This window comes from Alternaria dauci, chromosome 4 (genome assembly GCF_042100115.1).
Source record: "Alternaria dauci strain A2016 chromosome 4, whole genome shotgun sequence".
In the NCBI taxonomy this organism is placed as follows: Eukaryota; Fungi; Ascomycota; class Dothideomycetes; order Pleosporales; family Pleosporaceae; genus Alternaria; species Alternaria dauci.
In genome coordinates this window covers 1413351-1428049 of record NC_091275.1, presented here as the reverse complement: position 1 = coordinate 1428049, position 14699 = coordinate 1413351, and the positions used below count along the sequence as shown (strand labels likewise).

The following is a 14699-nucleotide window of genomic DNA, read 5'->3' as shown; positions in this document are numbered from 1 at the left end:
GATAGGGAATGAGTTTACGGTATGCTATAACAGCTCGGAAATAGCAGATGCTAGTCACAACATCACATCCAGTATCAGACACAGCGACTTACTGAACACAGACGTTGTCTTATTAAACAACTCCAACATGTTCAACATATCTGCAGGTGAGGAGTTGGCTGTCAGGGCTGGGGCGAAGTATTCTAGGCGACCGTGTATGAGCCGATAACAGGAACGACATCGGAGACATCCGAAAAGTTGATGACCTGTAAGATTCTCGGTGAGCTCTTACCAGGTATCTCCTAGTTCGTCTTCGAGATGGGTTCTCGGAGGCGTCCTTTGGGGGGAAAGCGACACGATTATGGCGGACATGCTGTGTGTGCAGCTCGGTCTATATTTTGGCGTACAAGGTTAATTCATGTAAACCTGCCCGAGTACCTCAAAAGTGACATCCGATTTGGGGGGCTCATTTGCAGCATAGCGGAAGAATGTGGTGTCCATGGGATCCAATTCGTACGTGATTATTTGATCTGGCTCTCCCTTTTTGGTCTCTGATTACATGGTAACGATTGCGAGATTGGCTTGTGGCCTTTCGCTCCTGTTGTCTGCTTCTTCGAGCTTGTCGTGGAATCCCCGTATTGATCTGTGGATTGGGCGTATGCCAAAGGTATCTAGTGTGAATTCTTTCATTTACCCGGGAAAGATCAAACCAAGATCATCAACCACCAGTTCTTTGAGGTCGCTCATTGCTGAGCATTTTACCACCATCTGAATCGGCAGTAATGGGATCATCTCTGTACGAGACGCATATTTACTGAGTGTGAGATACTGGAGGTTTTGAAGGAATCCGTATTGTCTGTCCAGGAAGATCTCGATGCATAGAATGGCTTCTCAGGTGTTGACCGTTCTATATGGAACTCGAAAACTCTGGGTTATCTGTACTATGCAAAGAACGAGTGCCAGTACACGATCGTTGCCTACACGATACTAGGTTGATTACGTGACACAATGACGCAAACATGCGTGTGAGGATGAAATTAGACATTCAAGATCTGAGCGATACCCATGTATATATATGCTCCCTCTAGTGCGCCTATTGCGCCACGCCAGAATAACCGAGTAAATGCAACAGTGGAAACAACAACTCGCTGTTCCAACAGCGGTGACTTCGTGAGAATCGTTGATGAGTAACAATGAATGCTGTTTGAAGATGGCTGGAAATGGCTTTGCTTAAATGTGTACAGTAGCACGAGGCTGGAAATGCGAGAATATGCGAGAAGTTTATGTTAGGGGTGATGGTGCTCGACCTTCTACAGGGGTCGGTTCCGTTGTGACTTGGATGCTCGGTAGTCTTTCGAGATCCAGGTTCAGTGCAGGCAACTGGGGTGCCCTGGTGTCGACAGGGCTCTCGTAGTTGGGCGGGTCTTCGTATGCAGGCGCATCTTCTCGTGGAATCTCTGGCAACGGTCCACCGCTTCCACTATAACTCCTTTCCGGATTGAGCGGCACAACCTCGAATCCTTCGCTATTGGGACCGGTGGAGTGTGAGTTTGAACGCGAAGCGTCTGCAAAGTCGTAGTCGTCGGATGCGTGGGATTCAACTGATTGTGCGAGAGAGGTAACGGAAAGACCGCGTGCGTGTGCGTCGCGGCCACGGCTTTGACCCGAGAATGAGGCCGCGGAGTCCAAGAGGGGTCGGTTGTCGCTCTCTGAAGAATTGGCCCTTAGTCGGGTGCCGTCGTGCCTTGCAACACCGAGGTCGCCATAAGCCACGGCAGAAACCCGTTGTTCGCGGCTTCGATTTCTGGCCTGGTGCTCAGCGATGAGCATTTGTGATACAGAGAGGTCTGCAGCTTCTTCGGCCCGTTGTCGGATATCTGCGAGTGCCTGGACGTCTCCACGAGCGCGCGCCTCTCGTCGCGCTTGCCGGCGTGCTTCCCGATCCGCTGCTTCGATACGCCGTGCCAGTCGTATTTGGTATAGAGACTCCATCTCTTCTTCGCGTTGTCTCTCTTCCTCGTCTAGTGTCTCTGGTAGCTCGACGACGGTGTCGACGCCCGCGCGCTCACCCTCACGGGCCAGCACCCTCTCGTTCTCTCTCGCAGCGGAAGAATAGGCGGGCAGCGTCATGACACTGCGAATCGACGTGTTCCTGTCCACGCCAGCTGCCGTGGTGCTGTTCATTTGCCTCTCAGGATCCCCTGCCGCGGCTCCGCTCATCTCGCCACTTGCCCTGCTTGTGCTGCCCCGGTATTCCGTGTCTTGTAGACTCGTCGAATAGCCATTTCGGCGCGGGCGCTTGCGGAAGGCTTTCCAGGAGAAGAGTGAAGGTAGTTTGTCCTTGGACGACTGTTGTGCTTTCTTTGCGGCGCGATATGGTGCTCGGAACTTGCGGGTCGAGAAGTATGTGATGATGAGTATGACGAAGATGGCAACGGCAATGACTCCGACCTAAGCAATCAGGGTCAGTCAGGGCGTCGAGGCTAAAACAAAAGGGTTGCACATTGGAAACTTACAACGACAAAGGTCCTGCCTTGCTTGGAAATCTCTCTCCGCTCCAACGCGCCTTCCCGTGCATGCCGCGCGGGTAACAACATGGTACCAAAACAACCATACACCGCGCTTGTCAGACGTCAACTGCTTTCAGCCAAAGGATGTTGCCGAAGCCTTGTTTTCACAATGAGATCACTTGTTTGCGCAAAGGTGGATCACCCAAGCTTCCAAAGGCCCGCGTTCTTGGTTACTGTTTCGCACTAGGAGCTATCGAACCCGTTGTGTCGAAACGTCTAGGCAGGCAGCGTCGGCGGTGAGCGAGTCGTAAGGACGTGGTTAGGATATTGAGGGTTCGGTGTTAGGTGTATAGTCTGGGAATAGCTAGACGACTGGACAACAATGGGGGGGAAGGCCGCGAGTGATGTTCTGGCTAGGCCTGCGCCTGGATGCCTGCCTTGGCAGCTGATGGTTGATGCGGACGCCGGGATAATGGGGAACAGCGACCAGGGGCTCTGTGGCTGGGGACGCGGCGGCTGCGAGCACAAAGAGATACCAGACCTACAGCAAAGTGTAGCACGGTAACATTTCAGTAGTCGAGGCTTTAGCGGCCTCTCAACGGTTTTGTACTATGACTGCTAGCCTCATCTCAGCCGGCGAGGCAAAAGCAAGCGCTCATGTCATCTCCAGAAACCTGCTACTATTTTAGGCTCTCTCCCAGATTCAAGGATACGCTAGCGCCGGGCACTGATTGGAGCTCGTACTGCATAATGATCGCATTCACATGCTTGATCTACAAGTGTGGCACAGGCGACGCTCGTCGTAATACTCGCCGTAAATTATTCAAAAGGGTATATGCTTCGATATCTAAAGTCGTCAATGACTACGCTGGCTGGCAAAACTCGGGATAGGTACAAAATTTGGCGCACTGACGCCATACTAGAACTTCTTATCCAGCTTTTTCAAGAAACTCCCGATACCCTTCTCTACTTTATCTACCCGTTTTCCAATGTTCGAGTTGCGCTGTGGCGCATTGGGGTTCTCGTGGTCTTGCACCACGGCTTCCGTCTCCGTTGGTCTGTAAAATTGTTGATGCAGACTGTGTCCTTGCGGTTGAGCTGTTGTGCTACCATATTGATATTGCGCATAGCCCGGTGATGCCATCGGCTGATATTGCTGTGGAGGGAATCCAGGAGACGGCACAGCAGAATTTGCAGGCGGTGATTGGGGAGCAGGCGGGAATCCGGGCGAGTTTGGGTAGTTTGCATACTGCTGAACTGGCATGGTGGATGTGCGCTTCATGGCCGGAGGTGGCGGGGTATGGCCACTGTATTGACCTGGCGGAGGCGCAGAGGGAGGTGGTGCAAACGACGGTGGACTTTGCGCTGCACTCGGTACTGATCCCGCCGTGTTTGTACGGTGCACGCTTGGTGGTCCAGTGAAGCCCTGGCCTGGCCCTGGTGGCCCTGGGAAGTATGATCCTGACGTCGGCTGAGGCGCAAACGAGGCTTGTAGTGGGTTGCCGTATTGTGCGGCATGATGATCGTGCACAGCGGCAGATCCAAGTCCTGTGCCGTCGTTTGCGTCTGGCGGTGGCGGTGTCTTTTCACGATGAGCGATGGGCTCTGGTGCGGCTGGAGCTGCCGGATTGTATGCCATTGGAGCGTAGTTGGGTGGCTGCTCGCCGGGAGGGGGTGATGTTGGTGCGGGTGCGGTAGGAGGGCCAGGGAATGACTGCGTTGTACTGACACTCGGAGTCCGACTAGTGTGTGATATGGCAGCACTCTCCAGCCTCGCGATGACAGGACTCAGGGCATCGTTCTTGTGTTCCGAGTGCGTTGGCGTGGCACTGGGGTTGCGCGTAATCTGCAGTTGGTGTGGTTGCAGCACTCTCCGAATCGAGTCAAGAAAGAGGCTCGCATCCTCTGGTGTCCAAAAATACAAATCCACAGTGTGCAGCCTGTACATGTATTTGCCCTGGTTCGATGGATCTGGTGTGGGGAGGTGCCACTGCGACGTGTCATGGTGCGGACTTGCGTTGCCGTTGTGACTCTGAAAGGCATCGACCGTGAGGGTGAACAGGCACGGGTGCTTGTATGTTTGCTCGATCTTGACAGTGTCCAGCTGACCGGCAAAGGCATCCTGGTTGGGTGTGCCCGCGTGGTTTGCTACTTCTATGCGCCCACTCTGGCGCATAGGATTGTGGTAGAGGTAGACATAGGAGCCTTTGTCGAAGCGATGATGTGGGGGTTGCTGGGTAGGCGGGGAGATGTAGTAATGGACGTCCGCGAAGCTGTCCAAATGTCAGCACAGCTTTGGGGCCGCGGGGGCTACTACTGCTACTGCTACTTACAGCGTCAAGAGAGATACTTCGCCCTGCTGTGGAGGCATGGTGTTAGTGTACGTTGATGGTCTCTCAGGCGTCCAAGATGTCTGACAGCCCCAGTGTCCCAAGATGTGGAGATGCTGTAGAGAAGTAGTAAGACGAACAGTTAGCACGCTTGGGGAATCACCAGGTGAGAGATCAAAGGCATATATAGGGCCGCAAGGCTGTCATCTAAGCCGATGACAGCTCCGGCCAACAGCTGCGCGGTCTTCTATTTGTGTCGTCCTCGAAGCGCCCGCCCGTTAGTGTCGAGTTTAGTAGGCGCCGGTCCAAGCTCTGCCGAATGGAGCGGGCAGCAGCGATCCACTCGTGACTTGCGGACCTCCGAGCCAATCCAGAAATTTGCTGCGTAGAGCATCCGCCGACGACACCACGCGCAATCGAACCTGGGGGCTGCATTGAGCCTCACCGTTGATAGTCGCCACTAGATACGCCGTCGCTCTACATCATCACATCGGCCATCGCGCTCGCCCGCCGCCGCAGCCCATCGAGGGCACATTCCCACCACCTCCACCTCCACCTCCGCCAATATGTCTCTCGTCAACCTCGCACATGTCTGCTCGCACATGCAGAATGCATCCAAGGCCCGCCTTGGCTTGACATCAATACCAGTCTCCAAGATGCACGTCAACCTTGCGCTGGGCCTGCAACGCGAAGGCTTCCTCTCTTCAGTCACACTCGGCGGGCCAACACCACCAAAGCCCTTTCTCCTCCAGACACAGCAAGATCCCGAGCAACTAGACATTATCGCACAGAAGCTGAAGGAGGAGCCATGGCTTGCATACTCCATTGATGCACCAGAAGGCACCAAAGAGAAGGCACCACTAGGTCAAGAGCAGGTCCACGATGTACATGTACCCCAGAACCCGGCGCGGAGACGGTTATGGCTTGGCCTGAAGTACTGGCAAAACGAGCCCGTATTGAAGTATATGAAGCTAGTGTCTAAGCCCACACGGCGGATATGGCTGACGAGCGAGGATCTGGGCAAGATCACAAGGACACGCGAATCGAGCTACGTAAAGGGTCTGACGCATCCTGGAGAATGCATGTTCATTACAACCGACCGGGGAATACTCGAGGCAAGAGAATGTGTGGAGCGACAGTTAGGTGGTATGGCGCTTTGCAGGGTGTGGTAGTAGAAGAAGGCTGCCTGCTTGGCTATGGACTGTATGACATTACTGTACCACTATCATGATGGAGTGACATTGTATAAACGAGAGCTTGCATGGGAGTAACGCGCCGCACGCAATTGTAGAATATCAACCACAGTCACAATCAGATTTGACTCGACCTCTGCAAGATCCTGGACCCTGAGTCTATCAGCGAAGAAACTCGGATGAACACATGGGTGCGCTGGTCCAGAGGTTGAACTAGAGGGGTGCAAAACCCGAATGGATGCGCATCAACGTCACCAATTGTGTACAGCGAATATCCTAGCTCAGAAAAAAATCTTCGCAACATGGGCAGCCTGTTCGCTAACACAACATTACCAAATCAGGCAGCAATGCATTGTTATTGTTGTTGGTGGGGTCTGTTTGTTGACGGGTTCTGTCGTATTACTCAGAGCGTTGACTCGCTCGAGCCCATAGATTTCATAAAGCAATCATCTACAGAGTTGTCCTAATACCCGTGGCCCAGGGAAATGTTCTCATACCAATGTCGTAACCGTTTCGCTTCCGTCTCGCCTTGATTACACACGCCGATACTTCAAAATATCGGCGAAAAGGGGAATATGTCTAAAGAAATTCGTAAATCTGACCATAGCCGGTGCCAGATGTTCCAAACCCAACTCCAATACCCGCAATACCCTGTCGTCATTTGATATGTCCCATTATCTTAAACATAGCTGCGTCTGCTCCGGCTGTGGCTCTGGTGCGAGTAGCGAGGGCTGCGGGAGCGGTGGCCGTGACGGGATCGGTGGACTTCGCGCTTCACAACGACCCGGTCATCACGGTGGTGACGGTGCACCAATAGAGCCAATATGGCTGTGATGAAGAAGAAAATAATGTTCCTGCATGGGGTTAGCTTCGTGTTCGCTTCCGACTTTTTTCTGAAATTGAACCTACATGATTCCGAAAGCCCATGAGGCCTTGAGCATGGCGCATTGGCGGTCGATATTGTATCCCCACCTGTCTCCACTGACGGTGAATATACCAAGATCGGTGCTGTAGGAACCATTCCTCTCCCAGTTGGAGCAATCGGCATCAGCAATGCCTCGGAGAGCATAGACAGCTCCGATAAAGGCGCCCATGAAGAGAAGGTCAATGAAGGCAACGAATTTGGCAGAGTGCTTCGCGCGCGTGTAGAGAAAGAGGGTGCCTATAGCCCATGCTGCGCCGAGTACCGATACGATGAACAGGACAAGGATTGACGTTGGTGTGAGGAGGCCGCGGCTGTTGTACCAGTCGACGAACCAGGCCAGCATGCCCAGGCACGGGATCAAAGTGACGATCTGAAAGATGCGCCAAAAGATGAAGGATAAGCCGGAGAGCGACATGGCGGCAGTTGGCAGGGTCCCAAAGGTGCTTCGAGAGAAGAGGTGTTTGCTTTGGTCGAGCTGTCAGCTGAACCACGGTCGATAGATGCCGTGTGACAAAGCAGGCGCGATGCGACGAGAAAGATGCAGGACGACGACAAGGCCGGCAAAAGAATGCAGGGCAGCGCGCTTTTATGATCTCGCAGTGATAGGACAGACCAGGATGCGTCTTGTTTTGCGATCGGGTTGCAGAATGGTCGCAGTGTTGCAAAGTGACGTATTGAGCATGCAAACCGGGATGTATACTTTAAAGTGGGATGCCCACTCGGGTGGTGGGTGAAGGCGGGGGAGGCTGGTACTCTGTGGCTGGGCCATGCCTTCCTCATTTCTGGCCAACCATGCCACCAACAACACACGACGGACAGACCACACCCTCAAATACGACCTGCATCGGCGGCACAACCAGTTTTCGACTGTTGAAAAAATGTGTTCGCATCCTGCCATGCCTGGACGCCCGCGGCTCGATACTCGACGCGCATTAGTGGCATCGCGTGGAACAGCAACACACACGCCGTAGCTGAGCGTGGGTCTGGACAGCTGTCGGCGCCCAACCCGCTTCCATTAGCCAAGACGGCAGGTGGACATCGCGATCATTCGTGGATCCTCGCAGAACCGCCGAGCAAGCGGCCGTTGAGCCAGCACTCACCTGGCCCTGAAACCCGACCCGACCAAACGTCTTTGTGCTCATCACCCAGAGCCTTGGGACCAAGCTCCCCTATACAAGGGCTACCTTGTGTGAATCCGGACGTTATGGAGAAGCACCGTGGAGCTCCTGGACATCAAATCTCATCTGCTCGCCTGTGCCGCTCTGCCTCAGCCCATAGTCTGCGCCTAAGGATTGTTTTTCATTTCGTGCTGCATGGTGATGGGATTGCTGACCGCCGAGAGGCACAAGAAACAGCCGGCCTTATCACAGCCTGCTATTCTCTGCCATACAAGCCATAACCCTGGGGTCGCTATTGGTCTCCCCACCTGCGGATGCACCTCTTCTGCAAAAGGATTGCCATTGCGCTGGGCCGCTCGCTTCGCGGATCAGCCTGCAGCAACTCAGTAGGATGACTCTCTTATCAGCAGCCAGACCGCATTCGACACACTGCCCTGTGCTCCGCATCCTGAGCGCCGGGACAAGCGGACATGGGTTTTCTTCGAGAATAGGTTCGACATATACGACCCGGGACCGCGATCGTGTCTGCCTTATTAACCCCTCGCGTTCTCTTCCGCGCGTGGCAGTTCCCATATTGTTTTGATCGTATGCGCCTCAATGCCGTCCCACACTCTTTCATTCGCTTCTTTCTAATCCATACACCCACACTCTCGGCCAACGCCTTTGTCTCATTGTTTTTCCTAGATTCTTGCGGCAAACATAGCATGCGTTTACCGAAATAGGCGAGAAAGCGAACAGCAGGATACTTCAGGGCCAATCATATTGCCTCGTCCAGAGTTTGTTCGAAGCTCAGTGTAGAAAAAAGTCTCAAATCTGTTGCAAACATAGAACGATCGCTTTCTTCCAATCTTTGCATCCGACTAGCAACGAACTATAGCCCTATCAACGACCCGAGCAGGATATGTCGGCACGAGGCGCGCGTAGTCGAAAGGTACAGCAGAAAGAAGTCGAGAAGAAAGAGAAGAAGGCGGTTGTAAAAGGAAAGGCTCCCGATCGGACACAGGAGGACCATGATGCGTTTACAGAATGGCGTCCATCGCCGAGCTCCAGTAATCCCAGGAGCGGCATTCAACGCTCCCTTACAGTTTCCAGCAACAACAGCCATGCAACATCGCGAAGCAGTTCTACACACGATGGTGGCAACAGCAGTCGCCCACGACTACATACGCTTCCGTCTGATGTCTCTTCCGGAAGTCGACCTCCGCCAACGAATTCTTCTCGAGCCGAATCCGTATCAGATAACTCTTCAAAAGGCAAAGACAAGACGAAGTACCAGGCAAAAGGCAAAGATACAAAAGCTCCTCGCGGTAGAGGGGGAGGAGTACCAATCAAGAAGAGCATTGCACCAACGCCTGCACCTCCTGTCTTTAGATCTGAATCATCCGCGTCCTACGCCTTCCCAACCGATCAGAAAACTTGGCTGAACTTCAAAGTTTGGACGGATGGTAAAGATGGGATGCGGCCATATGGTGGATTTGACTACGTAAGTCATGAGCATGTACTTAGGAATTAGTTCCATCTGACGCAGTATCTCAGGATGAAGATATGCAGCACGGTAGTGTGCTTATCTATTTCAAAGAGGAGCAAGTAGACGAGGATCGACCAATCCCTTCGATCAGGGCTGATTTGGAGGTCCTTCAGAACTCAGGCTCCACTTGGCTGAGTAACGCCTTGCTGTATGGTCAAATAGACGATAACGACGTCGACGACTGGGCGCTTTCTGAGAGCTCAAGCTCACCATCTCAACCTTTCTCGCCGAATTTTGCACAACCTGCACAGCGACGAATGTTAGCTCCAACATCACCAGGGGGACGATCTCCACCGCCTTTTGACATCGATCAGTCACATAGCATAGACTCTCGGACTACTTCTAGAGCTTATCATCTGTCTGAAGCCTCCCATGGACATCACAATAATTCGCCGCCTCCTTTCCAGGAGAGTTTTCGACGCAACCCAACCCACGAGATATGGTTCACCGCGCCTGATAACGTAAAGACACCACAGGGGCAGAGGCTGCATCACGTTGCTGTTCGTAATTTCCTGGCAATGTTGCATGGCAAACCTATAGTTGGAGCAGACGTGTATGACATGCTGAGCACACTGCAACCTCAGATACACATCATGTATGATCTTGACACGGACGCTCGATCTGGAATGACAGCTAGGGAACGTAGTGTCCAAATGATCACGGAATACCTTGGTCGATATGGGATTGACGACCTGCGCAACAATATTCGACGAGCCCTTGGACTTTTGGCATGGGCAGAACAGGACTCTGTCAAGTGGCGACAAGGCTACCTCGAGAGCTTTGTTCACCTGGCTGGTGTCATGACACCGGAAATCGAGGACCACCCGGACTTCAAGCGCTTGTCTGTGGTCACAAGGCGGAACCTTGGTTTAGCTGCGAAGACATTGCAATTGCGCGTCATGGAAGCAGAGGAAAAACTGGCCAGCTTCGATTTCAGTGGTCTTTGGGAAGACACACTAAAGAATGCGAACAGCCCAGTCTATCAGAGCTACCAGTCGTTTCGACAGTTCCTTGTTGGCCATTTCACACGCATATACGGCAACTGGCCACCAACCTCCGACAAGACATGGCTTAATCGCAAGGTTGTCAATGCTATGCAAGAAGATTTCGGGTCCCTGTACGATTATTTTGTCGATCGGGACGTAATATGGAATCCTCGAGAAGAGCGAGCGTCTCGCAAGTGGGAGATGGCTCATCGAAAAAACGACAATTTCAGTGCAGACTTGCCGGAGCTCGGTATGACGGATATGCTGGTCACCTACGATGCAAGGAACGGGTATGCACACATTCCGCATCCATACCCCCTACTTCCTAGAGAAGTCCCGAAGACAGGCAAGGAAAAGGAGAAGAAGAGCTTTTTTTCTTCGCTCAAGAAGGATAAGCCAAAGGATACCACAAAGGACGCAAAAGCACAACTGCAGCTTTCTATTATCTTCAGCGATGCAACAAACATCGAGAAGCTGGACGTCAATTTTAACGGTAACTAACATAACATGAACCTCTGTCGGCCTGAATTGACGTTTCTTAGGATCTACACTCATTGATAAGTTCGAACAGTTCGAGCTCACCACCGACTTGAAACACATGACACCCCGCGAAGCACGTCTAGGACGGTGGGTTCTTCTGTACGGCGTGCTACAGGTCTTGTCAACACTGTCTGTCGACGTCCAAAGCCTGAAGCACACGGACGGCGTGCGATACTTCCTGAACACCGATCTCAAGCGCATGCCTGAGTGGGTAAGCAACGGTCAGATAGAGCATCTAGAAGCTAAGCAGCAACGATCCTGGTGTTGGCAGCGCGCATGGGATCCAATGCCTGTGCAACCTGCGCCTGTAGAGCTCGATGCGACACCGAACACCGAAAGTACGAGCCACCATGAAGATTCGCGACACGCTGAGATAGCAGGTCATAACTTTCCCAGTCCACCACCGCAACATGCACTTCCTCTCCCACCGCAGCACGCACTCCCTCCACCCCCACCAAACCTCGACGACGCAACACTGATGGAGAACGACATCCGCCGCCTAGGAGAGAAGATCAACAACCTCCACCTCTCCCACAACGCTGGCAATCATTTCCGCCAAGAATTCGAACGTCGCCGCGAGAACGAGAAAGTGATCCAAGACGAATTCACCGACCGCAAACCACGTTTACAAGGCGAGACTTTTGGGCCTCGAGCAGTTCGTGACAGAAACGCTGACGGCTCCTTGAACCCGCGAATGGACTCTCTCCCACGTTCCCGCGGCCGCGACCGCGATGCACCACCCAGAAGTCAATCACGCATGGACGACAGCTTTCGCCTAACAGAATCTGATTTCTCGTCGCATACCCGCACCAACAATTTCATCGATCGCCAGCAGGCCTCGCTCTTGCCGCCTGCACCCCACTCGGGTCTCCACAGTCATACGACCAGTCTGAATACCGACCTGGGCGCTTATCCTTTCAATGTGAATGAGAGTGAGACGCAGTGGCCGGTTCCGCCAGGGTACAATGAAAGCAATAATTTGTGGCGCGAAGGTAGGGAGAGCACGGTGCTAGGGGAAGGATATGGATCCGTCTACTTCGATGGGAGGGATAGTGCAGACGAGGGCAGAAATGAAGGGATTCAGAGTACTGGGGTGAGGAGGGCGGCGAGAAGGGTGCATGAAAGAAGTGGATGGGATTAGTGTGGAGTCGGTAAGAAAGTGAAAGTTGGCATGCGTGGGGCTTTTCTAGTTCTATATACCCTCTTATTTTCATTTGTGTTCTTTCATGGGTTAGCAAAAGAAAAGAAAAGTACAGGGTCGCAATGCAAGGCACGGGGGGGGGGGGGGGGGGGTACAGAAAAGGTCAAACAACGGTGCATTAATAGGGTTCCGCATCTTGGTCTGGGTATCTATCATGTATTGGTCTTTAGTTGCTGTTGCCAAGCGAGAAGAAAGCCCTTCTCTTCTCTCTCGACTGCTGCTCTGAAATTGTTTCCTCATTCTTCGGTCTTCCACGCTTTCCCTTTTTGGTTGTTGGCTTGGGAGTGCTGGATGGCTTCTCTGGCGACGGCGCTGTAGATTTGACAACTTCCCTGATGGTCTGTTTCGAGAGACAAAAGTCGATGTGGGCGTTGAAGCTCGCATCGTCTGGCGGCTGAGGGATGGAGCAAATGGGACACTGCCACTGCGGTTCGGGTGCTGACTGTTCCTCTTCCTGGTGCTCTTGTTCCTGAGAAAGCTTTTCTAGCTCATTCATCTCGTCATTGCGTTCTTGTTGTGCAGCTTCTTCGAACTCCTCCTCGGGCCAGATCTCCCATGTCCCTTCGTTCTTTGGGGTGGAAGCCTTTGTAGCGGTTGATGATGTCTTGGCTGCACGGCCGAAGAAGTCGATTCCAGGCTTCTTCGTGCTGACAATCTGTGTAACTCTCAGACCCATGAGACGTAACTTCATGTTCGGTATTTCCTTCATCAGCTTGTCCAGCATCGGAAGACTGTACTTGTACAAGTCATCCGCTTTGTTGATGGCGAAAGGTGGCGTCATCTGTCGTGTATGCACTTCGTAAGTATGAAGTTTGATCTTGATGCAGAGCGTCCTGCCTTTATACTCGGTGCGCTTCAGATCTCCTTCGAGTTCCTCGGCGACGTGACGAAGCTTGTCGCGCAGGGCATCGCGACCACCTAGCTCCCTGAACGTGGTCTCTGTCCCAACACTCTTGCGCTCACGGTCTTCCACAGGTTTGATAACGGTACGTCCCAGGCCTAGATAGCACTGCATCAAGAACTGGAATGCCTTCTGACCGAACAGCTTTGCCAGATATGCTCGATGTGCATAGATGTCTCCGCAGGTCTTGACGCCTATTGCATCCAGCTCTCGTTCGAAGACGCGGCCAATGCCGTTTACCTTGCGTGTAGGTAGGGTCTTCATGAACTCGAGAATTGTCTGCCTATCGCTGGGGAGCAGAAATTGCCCATTTGGCTTGTTCTTGTTGGAGCAGATTTTGGCGAGTTTGGCATTCGCCGCGATACCAGCAGAGACGGTAATCTTGGCCTTGTTGTAGACGTCTGCGCGCATCTGGTCGACTGCTTCGTCGGGGGTCATATGGTGCTCTTGGCAGTACTCTGTAAGATTCAGATATGCCTCGTCGCAGCTCGCACTCTGAAAGTTGGGATCGTACAGTGCAAGTACTTGGCGGACCTCTTCTGCCTTGGCCATGTATTTTGTAAAGTTCATAGGGATGCAAATTAGCTGCGGACAGAGTTTCTTCGCAACAAAACCGGCCATGCCGGAGCGGCAGCCAAACTTCCTCGCATGATAGTTGCACGTCGTCAGCACACCTTTGCCGACCGCGAACGGAACGTCTTTCAGCTCCGGGCGATCGAGCTCCTCTACGGCTGCATAAAAAGCATCACAGTCGAGGTGTACAATGACCTGACTCAGGTCCCTGCCCAGCTCCAGTTCAGCGATGTAGTCGTCGGCTCTGCGCTGGTCAGAGGTCAAGTCAATCTTCTCCAGCTGGCGTCTCTTTGCCAGGATCTTGTTGATCTTTTCCGTGAGATTCTTGTCCTTGACTTCCTCGTTGTTGAAGAACTTGGAGCCCTTGGACGCGTTGTAGATGACTTCGGAGACCTTTGCTTGGTCTACGCTGTCTTGTCCGGCTTTTGTGAGCGAGGGGCCGAGCAGGTGGTACTTTAGGGAGTCGTGCTCGGCCGAGGCTGTTCGTGCGGGCTGCGGGCGCTCTGGTATGTCGCGAGATTCCGGTTCGGGGGCGGTCATGGAGGTCATGGAGGGTGAGGCAGCCGCGGGAGGCAGGTCGAACGCGTCGAGCGTCGGACTGCTGAGGCCATACTGGGAGAGTGAAAGGGCAGACCCTGCAGCATCGCTCATGGTAAGTGGGGGGTCATGCTGGGGAGAGGACGAGATGATGGCCCACTAAAACGCGAGATGAGGCGTGCGAGACTCATGACGCGCCTTTCACGCTTGGGCCCAACTGGGACTAGGCTGCCTGAAACCGTGCTCTCCAGGATATTCAGGGCCACCAGAATCATCTCACACCAACACAGACACTCGCTCCGCACAGTCCGAAACCCCTCTCCTGCTCCCGTCCATCCCTTTGACAATGGACTGGACACCAACCGTCCACACTCCTCG

General features: G+C 53.2%; 6 protein-coding genes across 6 annotated transcripts; 2 read left to right on the top strand and 4 right to left on the bottom strand.

Annotated features, from left to right (window-relative positions):
• Positions 1 to 1260: 1260 nt before the first annotated feature.
• Positions 1261 to 2576, bottom strand: ACET3X_005028 (uncharacterized protein; the record flags this gene model as incomplete). Its single annotated transcript, XM_069451188.1, has 2 exons — positions 1261 to 2430; positions 2496 to 2576. 2 exons carry the CDS (start codon positions 2574 to 2576, stop codon positions 1261 to 1263), a joined length of 1251 nt encoding a protein of 416 aa, XP_069307072.1.
• An 832-nt stretch (positions 2577 to 3408) lies between these two features.
• On the bottom strand, positions 3409 to 4860 carry ACET3X_005027 (uncharacterized protein; the record flags this gene model as incomplete). Its single annotated transcript, XM_069451187.1, has 2 exons — positions 3409 to 4762; positions 4823 to 4860. 2 exons carry the CDS (start codon positions 4858 to 4860, stop codon positions 3409 to 3411), a joined length of 1392 nt encoding a protein of 463 aa, XP_069307071.1.
• A 525-nt stretch (positions 4861 to 5385) lies between these two features.
• On the top strand, positions 5386 to 5991 carry ACET3X_005026 (mitochondrial 37S ribosomal uS8m domain-containing protein; the record flags this gene model as incomplete). Its single annotated transcript, XM_069451186.1, has 1 exon — positions 5386 to 5991. The coding sequence occupies one exon, from the start codon at positions 5386 to 5388 to the stop codon at positions 5989 to 5991; it is 606 nt and encodes a 201-aa protein (XP_069307070.1).
• A 700-nt stretch (positions 5992 to 6691) lies between these two features.
• ACET3X_005025 (uncharacterized protein) lies at positions 6692 to 7352 on the bottom strand (the record flags this gene model as incomplete). Its single annotated transcript, XM_069451185.1, has 2 exons — positions 6692 to 6866; positions 6922 to 7352. 2 exons carry the CDS (start codon positions 7350 to 7352, stop codon positions 6692 to 6694), a joined length of 606 nt encoding a protein of 201 aa, XP_069307069.1.
• A 1248-nt stretch (positions 7353 to 8600) lies between these two features.
• ACET3X_005024 (uncharacterized protein) lies at positions 8601 to 12287 on the top strand. Its single transcript, XM_069451184.1, has 4 exons — positions 8601 to 9538; positions 9592 to 11062; positions 11112 to 11447; positions 11506 to 12287. The coding sequence occupies exons 1-4, from the start codon at positions 8957 to 8959 to the stop codon at positions 11586 to 11588; spliced, it is 2472 nt and encodes an 823-aa protein (XP_069307068.1). The 5' UTR covers positions 8601 to 8956; the 3' UTR covers positions 11589 to 12287.
• A 189-nt stretch (positions 12288 to 12476) lies between these two features.
• On the bottom strand, positions 12477 to 14435 carry ACET3X_005023 (uncharacterized protein; the record flags this gene model as incomplete). Its single annotated transcript, XM_069451182.1, has 1 exon — positions 12477 to 14435. The coding sequence occupies one exon, from the start codon at positions 14433 to 14435 to the stop codon at positions 12477 to 12479; it is 1959 nt and encodes a 652-aa protein (XP_069307067.1).
• Positions 14436 to 14699: the final 264 nt, after the last annotated feature.